The sequence below is a fragment of the Aythya marila genome (genome assembly GCF_965140915.1).
Source record: "Aythya marila genome assembly, chromosome: 3".
Lineage (NCBI taxonomy): Eukaryota > Metazoa > Chordata > Aves > Anseriformes > Anatidae > Aythya > Aythya marila.
Window position 1 is genome coordinate 25,970,711 of NC_139044.1, and position 14,093 is coordinate 25,984,803.

A 14,093-nucleotide genomic window follows, 5' to 3' on the forward strand; every position below is an offset into this window, starting at 1 on the left:
ATGAAAAAAGGAGAAAAAAATGGAAAATTCCAAGAAAACTGTTAGTTGACAAAAAACTTAGATGAATTAAAGAATTTAGGAATAACATTGGAAGGGAGAGGAGGCTTCATCTATCTGTTGATTTTTTCCATATTTGTTTAGTCTTGAAGCATCATTCTACTCTTTTTGACTTACTTGGTCTAGTTTTGTCACCGTTTCTTTTCATTTCTATATGGAGAATTAGTAATTTGCATAATATACAAGTAGAAAAATAATATTCAGAAGATACATTACAGTTGAGTAGAATTAATTAGTCTGTGTATTGAAAACATGGCCAAACTGGAAAACAGCTTTGCAGAAAAGGACGTGGAGATTCTGGTGGACAAGGTAAACACGAGTAGCAGTGAAGGCCCCTTGCAGCCAACAGGTGGGCTCCTCTGTATAAGAGATTCAGAGGCACACTGGAGCAGGTCCAGTGAGGGGCCATGAAGACGGTTAAATTTTTGGAGTATCTTTCACATAATGAGAAGAAGGGAGAGCTGGGGTTAATTAATGTAAGGAAAAGGCTCGTGGAGGAGATTGTATTAATGCATGTAATGCCTATTGGGCAGGGGAAATAAAGAAGACTGAGACAGACTTTTTGCAGTGGTATCCAGTGACAGCAGAAGAGAGACCGGACATGAAATAAAATTCTGTGTAAACCGAAGTTATTATTATTATTATTATTTTTTTACCTTTATTTTTTTACTGTAAGTGTAATGTGAACTCAGGAACAGGTTACCCAGAAAGGCTGTGGAACCTCCATCCTAGGAGATATTCAAGATCTGAATGAATGTGGTCCTGAGCAACCGCTCTAGTTGAACCTGCTTTGAGCAGGGAGACTAGAGCTTTCACATACTCAGTGTCAGCAAGACCTGTAAGGTTCTGTAAAGTCTCTCATGTTTTCTTTGAACTTTTAGAACTTGCTATATAGTACATCACATGAAACAGTCACTGTATTATGAAGGTGGCTGATCTCTTCTGATGGTCATTACAAATTATTGTAATTTTAGTTCTTTCACTTCTATGTTATGTTTTACCTAAAAATGTTATATGCTTTGCTATTATGATTTGAGCTCTACTGTGTCAGTAGGCATTATATATATAGTTCTGGGCTTCATATGTCTGAAACAAGTCATGAAGTAATCAGCGTTAGCATGGAAACATCCATACTGAGAGATCTGAGCACAGGAATATATTTACCTACGTATTTTATGTATCATACTACACAATTTATACAGTAAGTTAATAAGATTACATGATCCTTTGTCTGCAGTTTCCTGCCTTGCACATGTACCTGATCTGCAATTGTCCCAGATTTCTGGTTAAGCATGCTACATATCAAGTTTTTTTTTTTTTTTTTTTTTTTTTTTTTTAACGTAGAATAAAAAAGATAGAATAGAGCAGAACAATATAGTTCGGTTTGTTTGTTCATACATGATGAAAAATAAGGCTGCAACTTGTTTAATTTTAGTCTTTTACTATTTAGTGTATATTATTGTTTTCAGGAATTGAGCTAGATGAAGATGGAACCTTGGATGGAAGCAGTGATTTAACCATTAGGGGTCGCCTCCTATACCTTATGGAAAAAGTTACGTATCTGAAGAAGAAGCAAGCTGAGAAGCCAGTTGATGATGATGCTAAGACATCCTGTAAGTAATATTAAATCACAGTATATTGTATCCTAATTCCGAATAACAACAACAAAAAAAAGCAGGGGACGAAGTTGTTTGTATATTCTCACCCCAAACTAGGTGGATTTTTAGTAAAACATCTGTACATTTTAAAGTTTATAGCTCTGACTTAAAACAAGCTCAGCTGGAATGACATTTTACGATAGGAAGATTTTTTGATAGACAGATTTGCTTCTCCAGTGAATGTGGTGGAAAACTTCTACTGTCTTTTTCACAATAGATCCTTTTTTATAGTCATATTTTTTACAAAATGTTTCTTGCTTTTTGTGGCGTTATTGCAGACAATAATTGTAGCAAAGTCCTGATTGTGAGAATTTTCTCATAAAACCAGCTGCAGCAGCTTCAAATCAGTATTTGCATGAAGGTTGCCAGCTGAAAGAAGACTGCACAATTGGGTCCTAATTTGCAAGGAGAAAGACTTCCCACTCAACCTGAAATCCACGAGTGTGATTGTTGCTCTGTCATTTTTCTGAAACATTCTTCCTTTCCATCTTGATAAGAATCATTACTGGTGCCATCCAAGTTCTGTACTTGGGACCAAAAGATTATGGAATTTTACTTTTTCTACTTGTCAATTCTGTTTTATTTATTTATTTATGTTGCCTTTATTATGGTGGCACTTTCATATGCCTTAATTTCTGATGCTGCTACGCTACTAGCTGGAATGATTTTTTGGTTGAATATTTGGCTACCCTACTAGCAGGAACTAATTTTGGGACATATAATTCATATGTTCTGACTTTGGTAGAAACTTGGTTTCCTTCAATGACTACGCAGAATTCCTAGGGAGGCTGAACTTTTAACTTGGTTGCATAATGTAAGTGATTAACATTATGGGATGAGAAGGTTTTCGTCATGGCATATATAATGAGAAGACCAGTTAGCTGCCAGCTATTAGTGTTTGCTTAGTGTTAAGAAGTAATATTTTTGTCATAAAAATATGCTTTCTAGCATTGCAGATTTTAACTATTTCATTATCACAGAGATAATTAGAGGCTAGGTTTATACAGGATGTGGTGGTGAATCTTAGTTCTTTTTTTTTTTTTTTTTTTTCTTGTAGTAAGCTTAGAGCTCTACAAAACCTATTTGTCTCTTTTCTGTCTTAGTAGAAAGACAGTATTATATGGAACTAGTTCTGTACTCAACAGAGGCAATAAGTGCCCACACAAGTCATTACAGTGATGACTAGACTGTTTGGGTTCTACATTGCAACTAAGATACAGCCAGACCCATGGGCAAATGGGGTATAGTATTGCATTTAGTGAAACAGGAGAAAACAGCCTGCTTATGTGATTCTTCACAAAGAACAAAGGAAACTTAATACCATGTCCCTTTTTGTTATTATTTGTTTCAGTCCTAGTACCTTGTGAAGTATCAGCCCAAACAAATTTCACCCTTTTACTTATTTTTTAAGTGTTTCTGTTCTAAAAAATGCCATGTGGTATGACAATGGAAATATATATATAGTGCAGTGTTTGGACAACAATAATGAAATACAGTGCTCCTTTTTATGTTTTCCCCTTACTCTGTATTACTACATTGTAGCAAAAAGCTTCTTTGTTAAATACTGTCTTTTCTTTAAACTCCTGTCCTTTCTTGGTCAGTATCTTTCTTTGAGTACTTTCACTTTTCTATGGTTTGAGTTTAGACTGAAATTACACCTAGTTTATTTCAAAATCGTGTTACACTCAAAACATAAATTTCTAATCTGAAAATATTTTTGATGTTTGCCCTGCATAAACCATCTTAACCCCAGAATATTTGTCACGAAGTTTGTTGAACTTTAGCAGGAATTATCAAACTTCCTTTATTGTCTTCTTGACATGGATATAAATTGATTCATTAGCTAGGTGAATACTAAAGGCAGGATTTTCTAATGTATAACTACCAGGATATCTTGAGAGGGTCCCAGATTGATATGGCAAGGTTTTGCAAACCTCAGTTGAAGTTCCCTCAGGCAGGAAAAAGAACAGCATTCACTTGTCCTCATCAAATACTTTGCGTACAGTTAGTTCTTGAGTACTTTTTCTAAAGCATGGTTTCAAATCTTAACTGTCGTTACACATTTATTGTGTTTTAATGTACATAACTTTCCCAAATCCTTGCAATTGTTGCCAGTCAGAACATCAGCTATAAGTTCAAATTATGCAAACACTGATTTCTCGTTTATTTGATTGGAGTCTTCTCATTTATTTCTTTTGAAGGTCTTTGTTGTTTGGTAATTGAATAAATTGAATTATTCCATTTATTCCATTTATTATTCCATTTATTCCAATTCTTATTTCAAATTTTGTAATGTACAAAATGGAATATTACAGCTTAGACCCATAAATAAGTAATACAGCATTTATATATGCTACAGCGCATTTTTTCTCACTTCATAATATGTAAGAAAAACCCTGAGAGCTGAATTCCTGCAAAAATCTTAAAAATAATATGTAGAAATAAGTCCGTCTAGTTTGTGAGCATCTTCTATGTCTTCATAGTTTTTTATGATATTAGATATATTTCCTGTATTTTAATTTTAAATGTTTTGAGATGTTTCTGCTTTTATTATACTGATTATATGTCTGATTATGTGTCTGATTATGCTTTGCTTTGACAGTCTGCTAAAGGAACACTAAAGAAAAAGTGCTTGAGAATTGATTTCATTACAATGCATGTTGCATAATGCATTCTGAGGAACTACTGGCAGAGATATGAGTAATTAATGGTAATTGTGTGATTTATGTATTTTCTTCACAGCTACTCTTCAACAGTTGATTTCAGACACAATGGTGCGCTGGGCCCAGGAATCAGTAATAGAAGACCCAGAGTTAGTCAGGGCCATGTTTGTACTGCTTCATCGCCAGTATGATGGTATTGGTGGCTTGGTTCGAGCCCTGCCAAAGACCTATACTATAAATAGTGTGTCTGTGGAAGACACAATCAATCTTCTGGCATCCCTCGGCCAAATACGTTCCTTGCTCAGTGTCAGGATGGGAAAAGAGGAAGAGAAACTTATGATTCGTGGATTAGGGTAAATAACATCTCTGAACGTGCAGATATTTTTTGTTATTTGTTGTATGGTTATCAAAATTGTGCATGAAGTTTGAATGTGAATAGTCTATATGGGTGTAAATGCAGACATTGGTACTAGTTGTATAGTATCTTCAGTTGTAAGCATTGTATGCATTTGTAGCATTATATGAACCTGTTTTGGAGAGTTGCAAGTGACATCTGTACGCTTTTCTTGTGAGAAAAGTTGTAAACATAGACCCAGAGTATCCCAAGTTGGGAGGGACCCACAAGAATCATCAAGTCTGACTCCTGGCTACACACAGAACCACCCCAAAATCAAACCACATGCTGAGAGTGTTGTCAGAGTGTTGTCCAAATACTTGAAATCCAGCAGGCTCGAGGCTGTGACCACTTCCCTTGAGAGCCTATTCCAGTGCCCAATCACCCTCTCAGTGAAGAACCTTTTCCTAATATTCAACCTCCCCTAACACAGCTTCATGCTATAACCTCAGGTCCGTATGTAAAGTTAAAAGATACTACAAAAATATATTTTGTTGCCATGTTTTAAATACTATTGCTGTAAAGATTTCTGTCAACGCTGCTGTCCATTTTTATATGAATACAGGAACTGGCAGCTGTTGACACATACAAACCCTTCTAGCTGTCAGCAAATGGAGTTTTATAAACATGTGTCTGCACATATGCCATCTTTCAGTTGCACTGAATGTAACCAGTACTCGTTGAACTATCAAGTAGTTCATCCAGTTTTACTTTCATTAATTATATGACTAGAATATAGCATAATAGAAGGTGCAGTTGGAGAAAATGGTGTAAAGAAATCATGATCAGCTCTAGAAGCAAAGAGGATTTTTTTTTTTCAAAGGAATGTTATCATCTGAGAGATATCTGGTGAGATTAAACACCAGCTATGATGTTTTAGAAATCCCCAATCAACAATAGTGATGACAAGAGCTAGCGTTACATGAGGAATGCCAGGGATGCAGGAAGAGAAGCTTTTGTTGTGCAAAATATATTTTTCCTTTTTTTTTTTTTTTTTTTTTTTTCCCACTTACTGAAAATTTAAAATATCCAAATAATGCGTATAAATAATTTTGCAATACCATTATGAACTACTTCATAGCTTGCCAGCAGGTTCAATAAATTTTTCATGGCTGTTATAATATTCAGTGTACTCACACTAAGGCTTTAGCGAAGGGGAAAGTCACCTATCAACAGACAGAAAACAATGTTATTTCTATATTCACCTTCGTATTTTAAATTTGTGTTATGTTTCATTTAAGCTAAGACTAAAATGAGTGAGTAATTACTAAATTCTGGCATTGTTGTGCCTGGGGCAGGGGGTGGGGAACCAAACTTAGAGTGTTTTTTATTTCATGTTCTGCTTTCTTTTTGTTAGCATTTTTTTTTCCGCATAATTTTATGCTACGAGTTAAAAGATAAGATTTTGTGAGTCAGGCTGATTTAATGGTAACAGTCTAGTGATACGTGAAAATCTGGTGTAAGGAAAAAAGAGGTATTTTCTGTTAAGCAAGTGTTCTTGCTGCCTGTTCTTGACACCCTTCTTGCTAGCTTCTATCATAGTCTTGTTTATCTTGTAGGTTCCCCAGCTGTGCCATTTGTGTCTTTTATAGACTAACCTGGGCTCCAGCACCTATTTAGAAATGCCAGTTTTTTTACTGTGGGTGGAAAGCATTCCTTTCTTACAGCTGAGAAATGGAAGATTCACTTGTTCCTGCTTAAAAACTCAGTTTCCTCAGAAATGCTGTTAAGAGTTTTTCTGGAAGTGTGACATTTCATAATGCACACATTTCATAAAGCAGTTACACAGAACACTGAAAGTGGATGTGCTTTCCCAAATAGCGTAGTATTGCTGGCCAGCCCCTGAGGTTGGTATTTTGACTTTCTGTACTTTGTTATTCCTATGAAAGAAAGCTGCTGGAGGCAAATAAGAATTTAGGATGACTTGGCAGAATGTCACCATTGAGGTCATTTTCTATAGCATGTGGTGATTGCAGGAAGGATTATGTGTCATGGGTAGCTTTTGGAGGCAGGGCACATCCTTTATCATCTTTGGTAGTTGGAGGCTTTGGGGAAAAGGAGCAGTTAATCTTTCTGGGTTACTGGGTATCAGACACTGATATTGTCAGCTACATCAGATGTACTGTATACATTCTGTTGTACTACTGATTGTTGTAGATTTGTAGCTTATGCAATGATGAATTGGTCCTCTTCACATCTTTTATAAAGCTGAAGTTTTCCTAATTGCAGAAGGTTTACGTCATAAAAAACATACAGTGAAATTTGAACAGTTGACAACAGTATTTCCTGTAGTGACTTGCTAGCCCTTTACTCCCATGACTTGATTGTTTTCACATTTTTTCCTGGGTTGCAAGCGATTTCATGACTAGCTACAGTTGTTAGAAATGTAATTACTTTTTAAAATACACATTTTTATTGGACATATCACATCTGTATAAAATAGGACATTTTAATCCTCAGGAGTAGCTTTCAAGTATGCAAATCTAATCAGCTGAAATATGTAGAAGAGAGTGTCCTTCTGAGCTGTAACTCATGAACTAAAGTTAACATTTATGTAACTAAAGTTCCTGATGACAGTAGCTGGATCTATGTACTCACCTCTACAATAACTTTTTCTTGGTCTTGACAGCAGATGTCAAATATCACAAGGCTGAAAATATTTGGTAAAGAATGTTTTTTCAGAAAATATTGATTAGTTGAATTGAAATTTAACCTAATGCAGCAGTTTTTCTGACAAAAGCAAAATCAAATATTTTTAGATTTGGAATAAAGTTACAAGATCATTATACTCTGCTTAGTTATTGTCTTGTTAGGGCAATAACTTTAATATGGGAAAAGAAAGGTCAGGGTCTTCTGTGATGTCCATAAAAAAGGTAAAACAGCTGTAATGGGTGGGGAAGAGGAGGGACAGGGAGGTTAAGCAGAGTGATATCAAGAGAGACTCAGCGTAGAGAAGATCCCAATGTAATTCTTCACATTGTATGATGATCAATCACTTAGGTGGTAAAGAATTACACAGCAAATCAGCTTTGCAAATAAGATAATGGGTAAACTGGTCATAAAACTGTAATCAATTTTATTTATTTATTTATTTATTGTTTTCCTTTAGAGACATCATGAATAACAAAGTATTTTACCAACATCCAAATCTCATGAGAGCTTTAGGCATGCATGAGACTGTCATGGAAGTGATGGTAAATGTGCTTGGTGGAGGAGAATCCAAGGTAAAGCAATTTACTGTAAGAAGACAGAAAAAATAAAATATAGCTTTTCAAAGCTTTGTCCTGTAAGGTGCTGAGCAGTCATTGGAGGTACAGAGACCACAACCATTTACTAATTTATGAATTTGATCAATTTTTTAGAAGAATCCATTTTTCCATTCCAGAAGAAGATAGAATTAGCATAATAATTCCAGATGCTATTAAGAAAAAAAAAATCCGAATAACAGTTCATATGCTTATTGGATTTTAAAGGGATTTTTAGGATTTTTTAGAAACAAAAACGGATGCAGTATCACACTGCAAATCTGAATATTTGCATTCATTCATGTTTGAATCTAGAATTTATGGGTGAACCCAGCTCTTGTTTTCAAGCTTATAATTTAATATGTGGAACTTAAGGAGCTATTTACTTGCTGAGAAAGCCCCGTTGGATTCAGAGTGAAACCTAACAGATACCAAGATGCAATGAATATGATGTGTAAATATTAGTATGTTAAACAGCTGTTACAGATATTTTTTTTTTTTTGCAAGTTTTAAGCCTGTTAAACCTGAGCTTTAGTTTGCTTTTATTTGCTTTTTAGGAAATCACTTTCCCCAAAATGGTGGCAAATTGCTGTCGTTTCCTATGTTATTTTTGCCGCATCAGCAGGCAGAATCAAAAAGCTATGTTTGATCATCTTAGCTATTTGTTGGAAAATAGCAGTGTTGGCCTTGGTAAGTAATGTATGTGGCTTATGAGACTAAACAAAAAACAAAGTCTTAAATTTTTCTGCATTTTTCCCTCTTTCTTTTCCCCCTAACCCCTCCCCAGTTTTTTTCTGCATACCTCCATGTTCTTGTCTTGAAGTTTCTGCTTTACCCAGTGAAAAAAAAAATAAAATCATTAACTCTATTGCTAACTCCAGACAAAATCATAACAGTAGCATTAAATTGAAGTAATTTAGTATACACTTTGTGGTGTATGCCTGTACATTAAGGGAGAATTTTTTTGTAGTTTATTTGTGAAACAGAATAAAATTGTGATTTTGATGCAGAGGTAGATCAGTGTTGGCAGCCTTTTATTATGGCTTCTTTCTCACTGCTGAGACTTGCTCCACTGTTTTCTTCTGTAGACCATTCAGTATACAGAGCTCATTTGCTTGAATATATATGCCCAGATGCCCGGAGATGAACCTTTCTTAATTTTCTTAAAATGTTAGGTAGTCTGGTGTGTTACTATATATATATAGTAGTTTTATTTCAGAATATGTATTTTATATAATCATCATAGTGGTTTATTATTATTATTATCAAAATGTCCTTATTAATGTACAGATATGGGACAGGAGCATAAACCAAAAATCATTTTGGAGAGAAACTGCCCAAGTAAAATGTATTTGGAGTGTTAGTATGAAAATCTTTGCTTTTTCAGATGCTATATTGACTGCCATTTTAAAAGAAATAAGCAACTCATGATCTAATCTTTTAAAATGAAAGTTATTTCCTATTTCAGTACATTTGATAAAATGCCATTCTTCTGGACATTAAAAAAATCCCCTTAACTGAAAGCAAATTTGTCTCAGTGAAGAATATTGTAAAGAATGAGATCTTAAAACAAGGTATGTGATGAGAATAGGAATGTGTTAGACAGGTTGTTTCTAGCCTAAACTTCTAAATTGTGTTTTGATTTCCTATTAAAGACAAATTTCATAGAGTTCATGATAATTATAAACTGAGTGGTAAAAATATTTGTATTAAATCATTAATTTAGTAAAACTAATAATTTTAAACAAATTTAAATAATTAAAATATCCAAATATTTTTATTATTGTACTTGCTATAAAATTGTTAGTTTTTATGAATTTATTATTGAAACTAAATTTTATTTTAACAGCTTCTCCTTCTATGAGAGGATCAACTCCTTTAGATGTTGCAGCAGCATCTGTGATGGATAACAATGAACTTGCACTAGCTTTAAGGGAGCCTGATTTGGAGAAGGTTTGTAGCTATTTTATCAAGCATATTTTTAATACACCATCTAGAAAGGGGGAAGATTTGTCTTGTTCAGGCTCACAAGAAGTAGAACGGAATAATGAAGATTCAAGATAAGAACTGCATGGGAATTTTAAACCCCAAAGTTTAGACTATCAGAATCTGATATACATATCTGATATATATGTAAGTATAATATAGCACAGTTACACTGCCGTACTTTTAATATGCAACTATATAAATAATCAAGTTATTATAAAAAATACATTAATCGCATCACCTTCACAAAGTTTACATACATCAACAAGAAGAGTTCTCCACACCAAAATCATGTCACAGCACAAACAAAGGTGGACAATTTACAAATGCTTCACCTGTCATCCCTTCACCACATTACATCAACACAAATTCTCCACAATTATTGCATTCTCATGCAGTGCCATTGGGTACTGTTTAATGTTTTCCTTTATGACTTGGATGATGGGATGGAGTGTGTTGTCAGTAAATTGTGTGGAACTGTCAGTGTGCTGGAGGGCACATCTTTGTGCCCTCCTGAACACATGTTCAAAGGAACTTGAAAAAGCTGGAGAAACAGCAGTAGAATCATACTCTAGCCTCACAAAATTCAGCAAGAGCAAATGCTAGATCTTGCAACTGGGATCTCTTGTACCAGTGCAGGTGAGTTTGATTTACCTAAAATTTGATTTGGTTATGTCAGGGATAATAGAATGTGGAAGCCAAATCCAAGACAATATATGTGGAGGCTTCCCTTTGAAACTTCACTTCTCTTGTTTTTCATAGTAAGCATCTTTTTTTTTTACTCTTATCTTGCTTGATAGGTGGTTCGCTACTTGGCTGGTTGTGGATTGCAGAGTTGCCCTTTGCTGATTTCTAAAGGCTATCCAGACATTGGATGGAATCCAGTTGAAGGAGAGCGATATTTGGATTTTCTTCGTTTTGCTGTATTCTGCAATGGTAGTGTAGAAGCTTCTCAGGTTTTTAACTTTCTCTAGTGTTTGAATAAATACCAGCATTAAATTGGACATTTAAAACACTGTTACAAGCAAACCTGATAGGATACCATAAATTTACAGAACAGTTAGCAGAAAGAGCAGAATTAAGCAATACACATAATAATTTAGATGCCTATTTCATACATCATATAGGCTCCTAGGAGCCTATGCCCTCTTTTTCCATCCATCTTTAATCATTGAAATGGCCACATCTCCTTTGAGATTCTACTTTTGGAGCAAAGACTCCTAAATCTTTTTAAGATAAAACTCATGCTAGATACAGAGCCAAAGACCCATTCGATTAAGGTTTAGGCAGTCCAGTCTGTATTTAGCAGCTATGGTGGTCTCCTCATTAGTACTCCCACTTGAATATGATTTTTTTAAATACAAATCAGTTGTATTTCATAATTTTTAATTAAATCACATATTCTATTTCATAACTTTTATTACAGTAATAACTAGAGGGATATGTCTATGTGTTTACACAATTTTGTTGTGATATTTAAACAGGTTAGGAATTAAAAGTATCTACTTATGCATACACTCTGCAGTTTAGTGTAACTTTTTCTGATTATGTTTCAGAAGTCTCCTTGGCATAAACTTAAATCTTGATATTTGTTCTTTGTGATAGGAGAGAGTGTGGAGGAGAATGCAAATGTTGTTGTCAGGCTGCTTATTCGTCGACCAGAATGTTTTGGTCCAGCTCTAAGAGGAGAAGGAGGCAATGGTCTACTTGCTGCCATGGAGGAAGCAATAAAAATATCAGAAGATCCAACAAGAGATGGACCTTCGCCAAGTAATGGATCTAGTAAAACTCTGTAGGTGCAGTATAATTGCTTGCTTTACCATCATTTTTATTTATGTTTCATGATCCTAGTCATGAAATTACTTGTTTATTTTAACATATAAATTATCAACTAGATTTTTCAAATGATTCTGTGGAGGGTAGATAGAGATTGGTCTTCTGCCAAATAGTTTTGTCCCCGTGCTTTCGATTTATGTGACTTTCTCTAGATATTAAATCCTCTTTAGAATTCTGTTTGTTCTTAGTCCATTCAGTTTCAGTCCTCTGATTCAAAATGAGACAGATAAATTGTAACAATGCAGATGTCATGTCATGTAATAATGCAGTCTCTTATGGACAGATTTTATTCTGTGTTAGTCTGTCAAAAGTCCTTTGGTTATGATGAAGCCACCATGTATAAGCTATAGCATCCATGAGCAGTTTATCCTTTATTGCTGATGTAAACACTGTTTTCTATTTCATTTGTCTTTTAAATGTTTTAACAATTAACAAATTACAGTGAAATGGAAGAACAAGAAGATGACACTATTCATATGGGAAATGCAATCATGACCTTTTATGCTGCTTTGATTGATCTCTTAGGACGTTGTGCCCCTGAAATGCATGTAAGTTTTACATCTTCATGTATTGAAAAGTAAAACCATAGTCTTTCTGATTGTTTGGTGTTCTGCTGTTTGGCTTTTTCACAGTAACATATGTTATCGGGTATTAAAGCAGTATTGTGTCTATGTAGTATCACAATGTACATGATGTGTTCATTTGCTAATTTCCAAGAATTTCTGTGAGCTCTTCAGTTGTTTTTCAAAGGAATTACTCCATTCCTTTTCTTATTACTGTTTCCTGTGGCAATTTGTTTTTTAACAATATTCTGTTAAAATATTATTTGATTGTCCATTGTGATACTGTGTCAATGAAACTTCTCAAATTTTACTGTTTATTTTGATGGTGTAGAGAATGTTTTTTAAAACCATGGTTTTACTCTATTTGTATACTTATTTAGAGACTGTTTAAATTTCATATTAATGTGTAAATATTATAGGAAATTCTTTTAAAACATAAGAATAAGTGTTGTCCATGGATATTCATGTCAATATTTCATAATCTTCATTCATATTGATAAACCTGCTCAAAGAAAGGTAACATGTCACTGGTTTAGGTATTAGATACCTAGAGTTAGACCCTATAAAAAAATGAGCACTTACCACTTATTTCCTAAGAGCTAATAATATTTGAAAATATTTGTTCAGTTTAAAAATCACAATACCTTCCTGTTCTTCAAAAATTACACTTACTTATTCACAGTTTCTTACTTCACTTCAAAATCGCCCCTAATTAATGTTAATCAGTACAGATCAGCACAAGATTCATGCAGAGATGGATAACTTGACAGAGCTAGCCATACATAAAGTTCAATGTACGAGTAAGTGTTTAGTTTGAATAAAAGCATCATCTTGTTTTCTATCTGATTCACTGCCTTTTTAGAACAAAACAAAATGGGGTAGTTGAAAGTGTCGTTGTTCAACCAGGAATGAAAAAAAGCTTTTTTAATCTCAGTCTATTCCTCCCCTCCCCTCCCTTCCCCGTCTTATCTCTTTCCCTCCCCTGCCTCTTCCCCTTTCCTTTTTTCTACATGTAAAGCTTTGTTTAGCTATTTTACCTAACATTTTATTCTGAAAATGGGCTTAATATTATTTAGAAACAAAACCTCTGAATTTCTAGACTTCGCATATTTGCATCCAGAACACAGCAAATAAATAGATTATATGAAATTTATGTTACCAAATATAATGTGAGTTTGAGAGCAGTTATTCTTGTGTATCTATGTTTTGCAAAGTTTCCTGAATGTGAACACACAAGGTAAAAAGAAGACCTGTGTAATGTTTTATTTATTTTTTTCCTTAGTTGATCCATGCTGGTAAAGGGGAAGCCATTAGAATCAGGTCAATTCTAAGGTCTTTGATTCCACTAGAAGATTTGGTGGGCGTAATTAGTATTCCTTTCCACATGCCGACCATAGCTAAAGGTAAGATGGTTATTGTACTGTTTTTTCCCCACTGAATTGTTATGTTCTGTAATTTGACCATATATTCATAACTATACTTCTCCCAATATTTCAAAATGTTCTAGAAATTAAACCATTTATAATATACATTATAATTCTGTGTACACTTATATTCACTGATGTAAATCACATTCATATAATTTTATTAAAATCTGTCAAAACTTTAAGAAGAAATCTGCAAATGCATTCTTTGTGTTTTTTTTTTTTTTTTTTTTTTTTTTTTTTTTTTTGTTCTCCCTCTAAAATATT

The 14,093-nt window shown here is 34.1% G+C and overlaps 1 protein-coding gene across 13 annotated transcripts in view; it reads left to right on the top strand.

Moving 5' to 3' along the window:
* The window catches only part of RYR2 (ryanodine receptor 2), a 413,797-nt gene that overhangs the window by 284,171 nt on the left and 115,533 nt on the right, over positions 1 to 14,093 (top strand). For all 13 annotated transcript variants that reach the window (XR_014317119.1, XR_014317120.1, XM_082756062.1 and 10 more), the window contains 9 exons: positions 1,527 to 1,670; positions 4,458 to 4,731; positions 7,882 to 7,996; positions 8,575 to 8,707; positions 9,867 to 9,970; positions 10,804 to 10,939; positions 11,609 to 11,795; positions 12,282 to 12,387; positions 13,685 to 13,805. Coding sequence is in view for 11 of the 13 variants with exons in the window: in XM_082756062.1 (XP_082612188.1) it covers positions 1,527 to 1,670; positions 4,458 to 4,731; positions 7,882 to 7,996; positions 8,575 to 8,707; positions 9,867 to 9,970; positions 10,804 to 10,939; positions 11,609 to 11,795; positions 12,282 to 12,387; positions 13,685 to 13,805 (1,320 nt within the window). In the remaining 2 variants the exon portion in view is untranslated. The remainder of the gene's footprint in view (positions 1 to 1,526; positions 1,671 to 4,457; positions 4,732 to 7,881; positions 7,997 to 8,574; positions 8,708 to 9,866; positions 9,971 to 10,803; positions 10,940 to 11,608; positions 11,796 to 12,281; positions 12,388 to 13,684; positions 13,806 to 14,093) is intronic.